The 13655-nt window shown below is 50.2% G+C and overlaps 1 protein-coding gene across 1 annotated transcript in view; it reads left to right on the forward strand.

The window, feature by feature from the left end:
- Positions 1-247: 247 nt before the first annotated feature.
- The window catches only part of SNTG2 (syntrophin gamma 2), a 126192-nt gene continuing 112784 nt past the window's right edge, over positions 248-13655 (forward strand). Inside the window, exon 1 of the mRNA XM_042242755.1 lies at positions 248-318. Coding sequence (XP_042098689.1) covers positions 259-318 — 60 coding nt within the window. The 5' untranslated portion in view covers positions 248-258. The remainder of the gene's footprint in view (positions 319-13655) is intronic.

Genomic DNA, 13655 nt, shown 5'->3' on the forward strand with positions numbered 1-13655 from the left:
GGGCGGGTGTCCGCAGCCGCCAGACACCAGCACCCTCTCCCCCGGGCGCGCCCCCCGGGCCTCGGCCGCCGCGCGCCCCTCCTCCCCGGGGCGGGCCCGGGGCGGCGCTCGTGGGCGGAGCTCGGCCCCCCGCCCGCGGCCCGCCGAGCGCGAGCCAGGCCTGAGCGCCGCCCGCGCGGACCGCGGCTCGGACCGGCGCCCCGGGCTCGGGGAGGCTGGCGCGGGGCCCCGGGGCGCGGGCCCGCCGAGCGGGCGGCGATGCGCGCCGAGGGACCCCCGCGCCCGGCTGCCCGCCGCGGGCGCCCGGGCCGCCTGCAGGTGAGTGCGCGCCCCGCCTTCCGCGCGGCCCGCCGTCCCCGCGGCCCCCGCCGTCCCCGCGGCCCTCCTCTCGGCGCTCTTCCCCGCTGCGCCTCCCTCCTCGCGCCCGGGTCGCTGCCGGCGTCCCTTCTCTGCCCGCTGTCTCCCTCCTTCCCTGCGCCCCCTTCTCACCTGGCGCCCCCTCGCCTGCCGGCGCCTCCGTCCCCCTTGCGTCCCCGTCCCCGAGTCCCCGGCGGTGACCCTCCGCCCTCCCACCCCAGCCCTCCAGACGGAAATTCGTGGGTCTGCCTGTTCCCGAGTTGAGTCGCTGTTCCTGCGAGCGGCTCCTGGGCTTGGGGGTTCAGGGGCGCGGAGAACCCTGAACCCACGAGGCGGCGCCTCCCGGAGCCCAGCTCGGTCCTGGCGGGCCTGTGCCCTGGCGCTGGCCCTGTCCCTGCCGGGAGCCCCGATACTCTGGGGGCAGCCCCGCCCTGGGTGCTGGATTCATGATACCAGTTCGGGGTGCGTGTGTGCGTGACTTCTCTTCTCAGCCCTGCCTCAAACGGTCCCCCAGCTCTTACTTTTCAATCTCTGCATCGTGGCGGGGAAGCAGCAGTGTGCCCCGAAGAGAAAACGACAAGCTCTGGAAGAGGCTTGGAGTCGCACCCAGCCTCGCAGAGTGTCGGGGAGCCCTCTGAGGACAGGGTCCCAGGAGAAGCCCCCCAGCGGGACCCCCTCCAGTAGGGTCCCTCCCCACAGCCTCCCCAAGCCCAGGAGAGGCAGGAGACGCCCGCGTGGACTCAGCTGCCTTCTTAGGGTAACTGAGCTGTGTTTCAAGCGGTTGTGGTTTGAAGGCTTTTATAAATCCTCGCGTGTCGGCATGCTTCTAAACTAGGGCGGTATTAATGACTGGGTGGTTTTCTTTAAATATGCGTAGAAATAGTTGCCTCCCCCAGCGAGTTATCCCACTCTGGGCTGCTACGGCAACATCTTGCAGTGGAGTCTCCCGTAAAGCTCCCTGTTGACTGTTTGAATTACTCTGTCACCGAGGAGATTTGCAGCTGCTACAGATGGAAAGTAAACTGGGAAGAGGTGCTGGAAGTAAACTTCGTCCTTAAGAAGGGGAGGCTGGGGGTTCTGTCCCCCCTGGGCTGACAGACATGCCCTCGGCCAGGAGCTGAGGGGCTTTCCCAGGGCCCGTCTTGCAGCCACTGAGATTACAGCTCAGGAACCAAGTGGGGTTGTCTTGCTGCATAACTCGCCTCCCAGAGGAGCTGTTGGCAGCAACTTCAGCTTTTAAAAAATATGTCAGTGGCGGATCCTCAAATAAACAGTCTGTGGAGTGCTACGTGCTGGCTCCTTAGGCTCCAAATCTGGGGCTCAGACAAGGGCTGCACCCTGTGTGCCGAGCTGTGATGACTGCTTCCTTCGTAGTCAGAGTCTCGAGGACGTGATGCCCGGCACCTCGTGCTGCCCAGGGTTCGTCAGCACCTGAGGACTCGGGCTGGAAGAGGAACGCGGAGCTGCAAGGCCAGGGATGCTCTCTCTGGTGTGGTGTCACGGGCCCCCAGGCGCTCTGGGTGCTGAGCGCTCCGGCCCACAGCAGGCTTGGGGCTCATTTATTCATTAATCAAATGAGTCTGTTACGCGCTCTCCCCACAGGGACGTTCAGAGCACACAGTCGTGGATGGAGCCTGCCTTGGCACCAAATGTCTTTGCACTGTTGGCTGCTAATGGCCATTGGTTTTCACTTGAATCCCTGGCGTCTGGACAGCCGTGCGGATTTGCTGTATTTCCTATCAGTAAACTATCCATGACATCACTGAATGTGCCTAGTTACTTATCATTTCAGTTAAGAAAGAGAACTTAGTGCTTCTAATTAGACAATGATGACATTTAAGAAAGTTGTTTTCAACCCATTATAATTCTAGCTGTAAACATCTTTTTTTGTTTTTTTTTTTTTAAATCAGCAAAACAACATGTTCTTTCTGATTGCTGCTTTGAATCATGAGAACTTGGCCTCGCTTGAGTGTCCCTTGCTCAGGATTGGAGCGTCCGCGTCTCTTTTGCATTAGACCTGCTCCCTGGCACACTCATTCCCTGAGTTGAGCCCTGGGTTTACCTGCCTCCCCGACTCCCCCGTGTGGATAAACCCCGCGGGAGAGATCCACCAGTGCGCCCGCTTTCACGTTCAGACACTGGCTGGTTTGTGCTGAACGCACGTTTCTGTGTTTAATGCACGCTGCTGCTCCGGTGGAGGCTTCCGCTCGGGGACTGGGAGCGCCGGTCGGGTGTGCATCTCACGGTGAGCGTGCTGAGTGGACGCTGAGAGCCTGTCAGCTCCTGTGAAGTGTGTGTCTGGTAACGTCACCACTTCCTCATCTAGGTAGGGAGGTGGATCACCCGGGACCCCCAGGTGAGGGGGAATTCCCCCGGGTAACCCGGTGACTGGGGGCGGCTGTCCTTGTGCTTCGTGCCTGCCACGTGTTTCTCCTTCTAGGTGACTCACCTTTGAGACGGGGATGAAACTTCTGATGGCGTCTGTGATGTCATAAGCAAGATGGACATCTTTAAAAATGGGGGATTACCTGATTTTTTCAGGAGATACGTGAACATTTTACAAGATCAAATTTTAAAAGTATGCTTATTTATTGAAACTATCTGATATAAAAATCACTCCATGGGAAACAGACGGGGAAACAGTGGAAACGGTGTCAGACTTTATCGTTTTGGGCTCCAAAATCACTGCAGATGGTGACTGCAGCCATGAAATTAAATTAAATTAAATTTTTACTCCTTGGAAGAAAAGTTATGACCTAGATAGCATGTTGAAAAGCAGAGACATTACTTTGCCAACAAAGGTCCATCTAGTCAAGGCTATGATTTTTCGGGTGATCATGTATGGATGTGAGAGTTGGACTTCGAAGAAAGCTGAGTGACGAAGAATTGATGCTTTTGAACTGTGGTGTTGGAGAAGACTCTTGAGAGTCCCTTGGACTGCAAGGAGGTTCTAAAGGAGATCAGTCCTGGTGTTCTTTGGAAGGAATGATGCTAAAGCTGAAACTCCAGTATTTTGGCCACCTCATGCGAAGAGTTGACTCATGGGAAAAGACTCTGATGCTGGGAGGGATTGGGGGCAGGAGGAGAAGGGGACGACTGAGGATGAGATGGCTGGATGGCATCACAGACTTGATGGATGTGAGTCTGAGTGAACTCCGGGAGATGGTGATGGACAGGGAGGCCTGGCGTGCTACGATTCATGGGGTCACAGAGTCGGACACAACTGAGCGACTGAACTGAACTGAAATGATGTAAAAATGTGCCATGTTTCACCAAGCAAAGTATGAGGAACAGCGACCTTTTATATCTGCATTTCTGTGTGGCTGCATAAGCATAAATATGGCTCTTAAAGTTTCAGCAGTAGCCCCCACGTCCCATGATGTCCCAGGAGACGTGCAGGAGGCAAGGCTGACGGCAGAGCTCCACAGATTGAATTCCAGGGAAGGGTGGCAGGCGGAGACAGTGAGCTGCTTTATCATCTGAGCGGAGGGAGGGGAGCCGGGTCAGTGGGCTCACAGCCAGTTCCCTGTCTGTGGCTGGGCCCCCTGGCTGCCGAATCAGGAGGGCCGTGCGTGTCCCGGAGGCTCGCCTGGGTCCACAGGAAGCACATGGCATCAGGCGCGTGGGGCCGTCTCTGCACCCAGGGCCGTATTGTCCGCACAGAGCAGACACTCCCCCTGAGCTCGTGGACGTGGGCAGTGGGGGTGGCTCCAGCCGAATGCGAGCTGGGGACCGTGTGTCCCCCGACACCTCTACCACCACCCGAAGAACCTGGATTTGGGTTCTGTCGTGGTCCGGGCGTGGGTTGGAAAAGAATTTCCAGACGTGAGGCAGAATGAGAGGGAAATAAAGTCTATTAGAGTGGGAGACTCCGTTAGAGCAGCGGGCCAGCTGGGGCAGAGCCGAGGTTGAACAGGGTCCTTAGTGCGTGCACTTTGTTACCAGGGTGCAGGGAGTGGGCGGGGTCTTGAGGGTCACTTGCTGATTGGATGAGGCCTGTGTGGTGGGTGGGGGAAGGGTGGGGCAAGCACCTTCTCCCTGGGGTGGGAGGGGAGACAGTTTATACTGTTCCTCTAATAGTTACAACATGGGCTGGAAGGACAATAAGGGTTTGGTTTTTTCGTGCCTGCATTCCAAGACCCTCCTTGGTTTTATCTGCTCTTTGGCCCGTGGGTTACCACAGGTTCTAAGGGTCCTTTGAGATCTGATTCCAGCATCCTCAGAAACTCACCAGTTAGAATCTACATGCATTTTCTGAGATGAACCAAGGTAGGTTAAAGAAATAACTTCTGGAGGAAAACTGCAAGAGGATTTCATGGGGAAATGCATTTGCGTTTAAACCGCCTTGTACTTTTTCTTATTTCCCACCGGTTACTCTTGTCACTCAGATTGCGGGCTTGGTGAGGGCTGGGCTTGTTCTCGCTGAACACTCGAGGTCACCTTCCCCCAGGCCAGGCCGCGGTGCCCTCGATCCTGTGCTGAGCACCAGCCTCTGCACCCCGGAGTCCTGCCTTCCCCACCCCTCGCCTTTCTCTCTGATGCTGGTGAAAAGCGTGGTGAAGACTGCAGTGTGTTTTCCAGTTAAGATTATTGGTGAGGCCGTTTCTGTTTTCTACGGAAGCTGTAGCTCAACGTCCCGTAAACATTACTAATTAGCTGTGTTTTGATTAAGCAAAGAAGTGGGAAATTTTGAAACTGCTCCTCTTAGTTGCTTAGCGGCCCTGTTAGCAGTTGTTGCTAGAAATAGTCAGAAAAGGCCAGTTACGTGGGGGTACCCAGGGGGCCTGCCGGGGAGCCCGGCACCCTTGCTGACCTGCCTCTCCTGAGGGGGTCTCCGGAGCTGTCTCTCTGTACGCACACCTGGCGCTGAGTCTGCGTGTTACTTACAGTCCTTACTGTGAGTGAATAAATCTGCTTGTCATTGGACATCAACTCCATTTTTGATAGGCACCACGATTCCTTGCGTTACGGCGCTGAGTTATAGTCTCAGTTACATAAACGGTAAGGCTCAGGATCAAGACTCAGGCTCTGTTAGCATCCATGCCGCTCTATTTCCCAGGCTGACTTCAGCTGAAGGCAGACACCCTGCCCCTGTGCGGTGAGTGGTAAGTGCATTTAAGCGCTGACTAAAAGAGAAGTAACTGTAATTATTTATATTTTGACGGAAGTAGCTTAAATGACAAATCATTATAGGAATCAAATTCCATTTCTAGAATGAATGAGAATCCTCCTAATAGGACAATTTGCTATTTTATGGATTTCTTATCTGTAAGAATATAACCGTAGGAAGGAATCCGACTTCTACGTGGGGGCATTTTTGTTCACTGAACTAGTGTTCAGGGGAACAGTCTGTATTTAGAAAGTGTGACATGACCGTCAGTTATTCCCGTCAGAAATCACCACGCTTGGTCTTGAAAATGAACGGTACCTTTGTCAACGTCCGCACTCATTTTGGAGACTCGCCCTTCAGAACCTAAGTGCCGTGGGCCTCGGGTGTTCTCTGCCCAGGAGCCCAGCTCCCCTCCCTGAGTAAGCTGGGCGCTGGGCTGTGAGCCCAGCAGAGCTGGTCCTCTGCTCCGGCTCTGTGAGTGGGGGGTGGGACCCTCTGCTGTGGGTCCTTTTCTTGTTTCCAGGGAGCCTCAGCCTCTGGTTACACCGCCGTTGAAGCCCACTGATGCCCATCGCGGGGCCCCTGGGAGCTCTGCCCGGCTGGTCAGTTAACACTCCTGGGACCCACCTCATAACCTCCTCCTGAAGCTCAGTCAGTGTTCATGCGTCAGAAGCAGCAGCAGCCCCCCGGACCAGCGCACGCCTTCTCTGGATGCAGCCCCCCCCACCCCAGCGCACGCCTTCTCTGGCTCTGGTGTCCTGGGGGCTGCCCTGGGCTTCGCGTGCTTCCTCTGCCCGACACTGACCTCCGCCGGCTGGGTCCGGGCCTCCCTTCTGAACCCCAGCCCGGGCCGGTGTCTGCCCCCGCCTGCGTTAGCCCTGCTAGCTCTAGCTGTCCTCAGCCCACTTCTCCCCTGCTGTCGGAACCCGCTTCTGTCCAGTATCTGTGCCTGTGAGTTTCATGAGCCTCGTCCGGCTTGCGGGTGTACGGGTGGACCAGTCGCCGTCAGCAGTTGCCTTTGGAAAGGGCAGGATGGCGGCTTTGCCAGAGAGGCTGCTTGTGAGTCAGCGGAGAGTCCCCTTTCCTCCAGAAAGAGACTCAGGACTGGATGAGTCCGTGAGACCCTGGTACCCAAGGCACTAGCTGAATCGAGGGTTCATCCCAGTCTGTGGCACTAACGCTGTGACGAAGAGAAGCCAGTTCTGCTTCCAGCTCTTGTTCTGAGAATTTGTAATTATGATTAGCTGTTTTGGTTTGAATAAAACCTTGCCTTTCTGTTCTTACAATCGCTGTATCTTGGTATCAGTTGCATAAACTGGCATCGCTGCCACTGGTAAAAGTAGCATACTCTCGTCCCATCTCTGTCCCACTGGGCATTGGCCCGAATGGTTGCTCTTCAGATAATCACACTTTACCGAGCGACTCCGCTAGTCGACCTTTCCTGTGACAATTATGTGCAGTTTTTGCTATGCTCGGAGAGCTGTGGAGGTCCGCCGCACCGTCACCGGGCCGGGCGGACCCCTGAGGCCGCGGGGCGCTGGGCACGCGCGGGCCGGGCCGGGGGTGCCCGTCGGGTGGGCTTGGTGAGACAGCCGGGCTGCGTGCACACGCTGCGGCTTCCGCGGTTACGGCGGAGGCGGCGGGAGGCTTCGGTGATCGCAGACTCGTGATCGCAGACTCGCGTGGGCGGGAGACGCAGAGACGCAGGCACGCGCCTCGCCTCCGGGCGCGGGAGCCCAGCTCGCGCGCGGGTCTCAGCCGGCCCCCCGCGCGTCAGCCGCCGCTGAGCCGTGACTCCAGGCTCGGGGTCTGCGGCTGTTCCGGGACCCGCGCTGCGGGACGTGCCCGCCTACTGTGACTCACCAGTAAGGCCAGGAGGAGAATGTGGAGAATCCTCCTGTCTCTGGAACAACGACCATGAATCAACTTTTGAGAGGAAAGTTTAAACTATTTTTTCTCTCTTCCCTCAGAACTGCATTTCTAAGTCATCTTTTCTAGTGTGTTGAAAACTTCACACGTAAATATTTTCCAGTTTCCGTTAAAAACTGTAAGATAAATGGTTTAATAAATTTTTAGAACAGAATTTTTTGGAGCGTTTCCTTTATTATCCTGCATTGAATATCTCTTACCGTAAAATATCCGTGGTGTTTACCTTTTACTTTCTATCTCATTGCAGTGTATCTAACGCAAGATTTGGTGCAGAACATGGCGGATTTTTGGATTCCGCAAAGGAGTGACATTTTAGTGGAGCTGGGCTGACAGAAGCCTTGTGAATTTCCTGTAACTGCTTTAGAGAAAAACTCTGAAGTCACTTGCCAAAGTTAGTGTTTCAGTTCAGTTCAGTCACTCAGTCATGTCTGACTCTTTTCGACCCCATGAACCAGGGCACGCCAGGCCTCCCTGTCCATCACCAACTCCCGGAGTCCACCCAAACCCATGTCCATTGAGTCAATGATGCCATCCAACCATCTCATCCTCTGTCGTCCCCTTCTCCTCTTGCCCTCAATCTTTCCCAGCATCATGGTCTTTTCAAATGAGTCAGCTCTTCACATCAGGTGGCCAAAGTATTGGAGTTTCAGCTTCAGCATCAGTCCTTCCAAGGAACATCCAGGACTTCTCTCCTTTAGGATGGACTGGTTGGATCTCCTTGCAGTCCAAAGGACTCCCAAGAGTCTTCTCCAACACCGCAGTTCAAAAGCATCAATTCTTCAATGCTCACCTTTCTTTAAAGTCCAACTCTCACATCCATACGTGACCACTGGTAAAATAATAGCCTTGACTAGACGGACCTTTGTCAGCAAAGTAATGTCTCGGCAAACTAATGTCTTTGCTTTTTAATATGCTGTCTAGATTGGTCATAACTTTCCTTCCAAGGAGTAAGCGTCTTTTAATTTCATGGCTGCAGTCACCATCTGCAGTGATTTTGGAGCCCAGAAAAATAAAGTCAGCCACTGTTTTCATTGTTTCCCGTCTATTTGCCATGAAGTGATGGGACCAGATGCCATGATCTTAGTTTTCTGAATGTTGAGCTTCAAGCCAACTTTTTCACTCTCCCCTTTCACTTTCATCAAGAGGCTCTTTGGTTCTTCTTCACTTTCTGCCATAAGGGTGGTATCATCTGCATATCTGAGATTATTGATATTTCTCCCAGCACTCTTGATTCCAGCTTGTGCTTCTTCCAGTCCAGCATTTCTCATGATGTACTCTGCATATAAGTTAAATAAGCAGGGTGACAATATACAGCCTTGACATACTCCTTTTCCTATTTGGAACCAGTCTGTTGTTCCATCTCCAGTTCTAACTGTTGCTTCCTGACCTGCATATAAGGTTTCTCAAGAGGCAGGTCAGGTGGTCTGTTGTTCCTGTGTCTTTTAGAATTTTCCAGTTTATTGTGATCCACACAGTCAAAGGCTTTGGCATAATCAATGAAACAGAAATAGATGTTTTTCTGGAACTCTCTTGCTTTTTCCATGATCCAGCAGATGTTGGCAATTTGATCTCTGCTTCCTCTGCCTTTTCTAAAACCAGCTTGAACATCTGGAAGTTCATAGTTCACGTACTGCTGAAGCCTGGCTTGGAGAATTTTGAGCATTACTTTACTAGCACGTGAGGTGAGTGCAATTGTGGGTAGTTTGAGCATTCTTTGGCATTGCCTTTCTTTGGGATTGGAATGAAAACGGACCTTTTCCAGTCCTGTGGCCACTGCTGAGTTTTCCAAATTTGCTGGCATATTGAGTGCAACACTTTCACAGCATCATCTTTCAGGATTTGAAACAGCTCAACTGGAATTCCATCACCTCCACTAGCTTTGTTTGCAGTGATGCTTTCTAAGGCCCACTTGACTTCACATTCCAGGATGTCTGGCTCTAGATGAGTGATCACACCATCATGATTATCTGGGTCGTGAAGATCTTTCCTGTACAGTTCTTCTGTGTATTCTTGCCACCTCTTCTTAATATCTTCTGCTTCTGTTAGGTCCATACCATTTCTGTCCTTTATCGAGCCCATCTTTGCATGAAATGTTCCCTTGGTATCTCTAATTTTCTTGAAGAGATCTCTAGTCTTTTCCATTCTGTTGTTTTCCTCTATTTCTTTGCATTGATCGCTGAAGAAGGCTTTCTTATCTCTTCTTGCTATTCTTTTGGAACTCTGCATTCAGATGCTTATATTTTTCCTTTTCTCCTTTGCTTTTTGCTTCTCTTCTTTTCACAGCTATTTGTAAGGCCTCCCCAGACAGCCATTTTGCTTTTTTGCATTTCTTTTTCTTGGGGATAGTCTTGATTCCTGTCTCCTGTACAATGTCACAAACCTCCGTCCATAGTTCGTCAGGCACTCTATCTATCAGACTTAGTCTCTTAAATCTGTTTCTCACTTCCACTGTATAGTCGTAAGGGATTTGATTTAGATCATACCTGAATGGTCTAGTGGTTTTCTCCACTTTCTTCAATTTCAGTTTGAATTTGGCAATAAGGAGTTCGTGATCTGAGCTACAGTCAGCTCCCGGTATTGTTCTTGCTGACTGTATAGAGCTTCTCCATCTTTGGCTGCAAAGAATATAATCAATCTGATTTCGATGTCGACCATCTGGTGTTTAGGATTTGAAATGCAGTGGGAACCAGGATTTAGTGCTAAAATCTCTTGTGGTTGAAGTCAGTGGTATTTTGAAAAGAAATTGATTCACTTAAGATCCAGAAAGCTATAAAAAATAATTTGAACCTACAGAACTTTTGATTTTAGGATGCAATATAAATAATATTTATGTATTTTTTTCTTTTGATGTTGCTGTTGTTTGTTCAGTTGCTAAGGCGTGTCCGGCTCTCTGTGACCCCATGGACTGCAGCCCGCCAGGTTTCCCTTCACTGTCTCCCAGAGTTTGCTCAGACTCGTGTCCATTGAGTCAGTGATGCCGATGTTAATATAGTTATAATATAGTCAGTTCTTAATGACATTCAGGATTTTGGAATAACGTTCACCTTGGTGGCTCAGACAGTATAGTATCTGGCTGCAATGCAGGAGACCCAGGTTCTCTCCCTGGGTTGGGAAGATCCCCTGGAGCAGGGAAGGGCTGCCCACTCCAGTATTCTTGCCTGGAAATCCCATGAACAGAGGAGCCTGGTGGGCTGCATGGTCCACAGGGCCACAAAGAGCTGGCTGTGACTGAGCAACGGACACTTTCACATTTCAAAACCGTTGTATTTCTCTAAGATTTAAGAAATCAGAATACAGTTCTGAAATTGGTGAGAATCAAAGATGAATAGTGACATGCTCAGTCACATACATATTAGCTACCCCCCTTTATATAAAATAGATTTGTTCTAACTACCAAAATGAAATAGGAAAAGATAACTAGTAGTACATATAGGAAGCGCAATGCTTAGATCCAACCAGTCCATCCTAAAGGAAATCAGTCCTGAATACTCACTGGAAGGGCTGTTGCTGAAGCTGAAACTCCAATACTTTGGCCACCTGATGTGAAGAGCTGACTCATTGGAAAACACCCTGATGCTGGGAAAGACTGAAGGCAGGAGGAGAAGGGATGACAGAGGTTGAGACGGCTGGACGGCGTCACTGACTCAATGGAATGAGTTTGAGCAAAGCTTTGGGAGTTGTTGACGGACAGGGAGGCCTGGCGTGCTGCAGTCCAAGATGCTGCAAAGAACTGCACGGGACTGAGTGACTGAACTGAACTGAACTGAACTGATGCTTAGATAAGATTTAGTCATGTTAAAACTTAATTTCTAAATCGGATAATGTAGTTTATTGATTTGATATGAGCATATATAACATGTTATGCTAAATTCAGTTCAGTTCAGTCACTCAGTCGCGTCCCACTCTTGCGACCCCGTGGACTGCAGCGCGCCAGGCCTCCCTGTCCCGTCACCAACTCCCAGAGTTCACTCAAACCCGTGTCTTGAGTCGATGGTGCCATCCAGCCATCTCATTCTCTGTCGTCCCCTTTTCCTCCTGCCCTCAATCTTTCCCAGCATCAGAGTCTTTTCAAATGAGTCAGTTCTTCACATCAGGTGGCCAAAGTATTGAAGTTTCAGCTTCAGCATCAGTCCTTCCAATGAATATTCAGGACTGATTTCCTTTAGGATGGACTGGTTGGATCTCCTTGCTGTCCAAGGGACTCTCAAGAGTCTTCTCCAACACCACAGTTCAAAAGCATCAATAATTCAGCACTTAGCTTTCTTTATAGTCCAACTCTCACATCCATACATGACTACTGGAAGAACCATAGCTTTGACTAGACGGACCTATATCGGCAAAGTAATGTCTCTGCTTTTTAATATGCTGTCTAGGTTGGTCATAATTTTCCTTCCAAGGAGCAAGCGTATTTTAATTTCATGGCTGCAGTCACCATCTGCAGTGATTTTGGAGCCCCCCAAAAAATAAAGTTTGACACTGTTTCCACTGTTTCCCATCTATTTCCCATGAAGTGATGGAACTGGATGCCATGATCTTCGTTTTCTGAATGTTGAGTTTTAAGCCAACTTTTTCACTCTTTCACTTTCAAGAAGAGGCTCTTTAGTTTTTCTTCACTTTCTGCCATAAGGGTGGTGTCATCTATATATCTTGATTCCAGCTTGTTTTTCATCCAGCCCAGCATTTCTCATGATGCACTCTGCATGTATGTTAAATAAGCAAGGTGACGATATACAGCCTTGACGTACTCCTTTTCCTATTTGGAACCAGTCTGTTGTTCCATCTCCAGTTCTAACTGTTGCTTCCTGCCCTGCATGCAGATTTCTCAGGTGGCAAGTCAGGGGGTCTGGTATTCCCATCTCTTTCAGAATTTTCCAGTTTATTGTGATCCACACAGTCAATTCTTTGGCGTAACAAATAAAGCAGAAGGAGATGTTCTCTGAACTCTTACTTTTTTGACAATCAGCAGATGTTGGCTATTTGATCTCTGATTCCTGTGCCTTTTCTAAATCCAGCTTAAACTTCTGGAAGTTCATGGTTCACATACTGTTGGAGCCTGGCTTGGAGAATTTTGATCATTACTTTGCTAGCATATGAGATGAGTGCAGTTGTGCGGTAGTTTGAGAATTCTTTGGCATTGCCTTTCTTTGGGATTGGAATGAAAACTGACCTTTTCCAGTCCTGTGGCCACTGCTGAGTTTTCCAAATTTGCTGGCATATTGAGTGCAGCACTTTCACAGCATCATCTTTTAGGATTTGAAATAGCTCAGCTGGAATTTCATCATCTTCACTAGCTTTGTTCATAGTGATGCTTCCTAAGGCCCAGTTGACTTCACATCCCAGGATGTCTGGCTCTAGGTTAGTGGATACACCATCGTGATTATCTGGGTCATGAAGTTCTTTTTTGTACAGTTCTTCTGTGTATTCTTGCCACCTCTTCTTAATATCTTTTGCTTGTCCTTTATTGTGCCCATCTTTGCATGAAAAGTTCCCTTGGTGTCTCTAATTTTCTTGAAGAGATCTCTAGTCTTTCCCATTCTGTTGTTTTCCTCTATTTCTTTGCACTGATCACTGAGGAAGGCTTTCTTATCTCTCCTTGCTACTCTTTGGGACTCTGCATTCAAATGGGTATATCTTTCCTTTTCTCCTTTGCTTTTCGCTTCTCTTCTTTTCACAGCTATTTGTAAGGCCTCCTCAGACAGCCATTTTGCTTTTTGCATTTCTTTTCCATGGGGATGGTCTTGATCCCTGTCTCCTGTACAATGTCATGAACCTCATTCCATAGTTCCTCAGGCACTCTATCTATCAGATCTAATCCCATGAATCTATTTCTCACTTCCACTTTATAATCATAAGGGATTTGATTTAGGTCATACCTGAATGGTCTAGTGGTTTCCCCCACTTTCTTCAGTGTAAGTCTGAATTTGGCAATAAGGAGTTCATGATCTGAGCCACAGTCAGCTCCCAGTCTTGTTTCTGCTGACTGTGTGGAACTTCTCCATCTTCGGCTACAAAGACTATAATCAATCTGATATCAATGTTGACCATCTGGTGATGTCCATGTGTGGAGTCTTCTCTTGTATTGTTGGAAGAGGGTGTTTGCTATGACCAGTGTGTCTCTTGGCAAAACTTTGTTAGCCTTTACCCTCCTTAATTCTGTACTCTAAGGCCAAATTTGCCTGTTACCCCAGGTATTTCTCGACTTCCTACTTTTGCATTCCAGTCCCCTATAATGAAGAGGACATCTTTTCTGGGTGTTATT

The sequence above is a fragment of the Ovis aries genome, chromosome 2, assembly GCF_016772045.2.
Source record: "Ovis aries strain OAR_USU_Benz2616 breed Rambouillet chromosome 2, ARS-UI_Ramb_v3.0, whole genome shotgun sequence".
Lineage (NCBI taxonomy): Eukaryota > Metazoa > Chordata > Mammalia > Artiodactyla > Bovidae > Ovis > Ovis aries.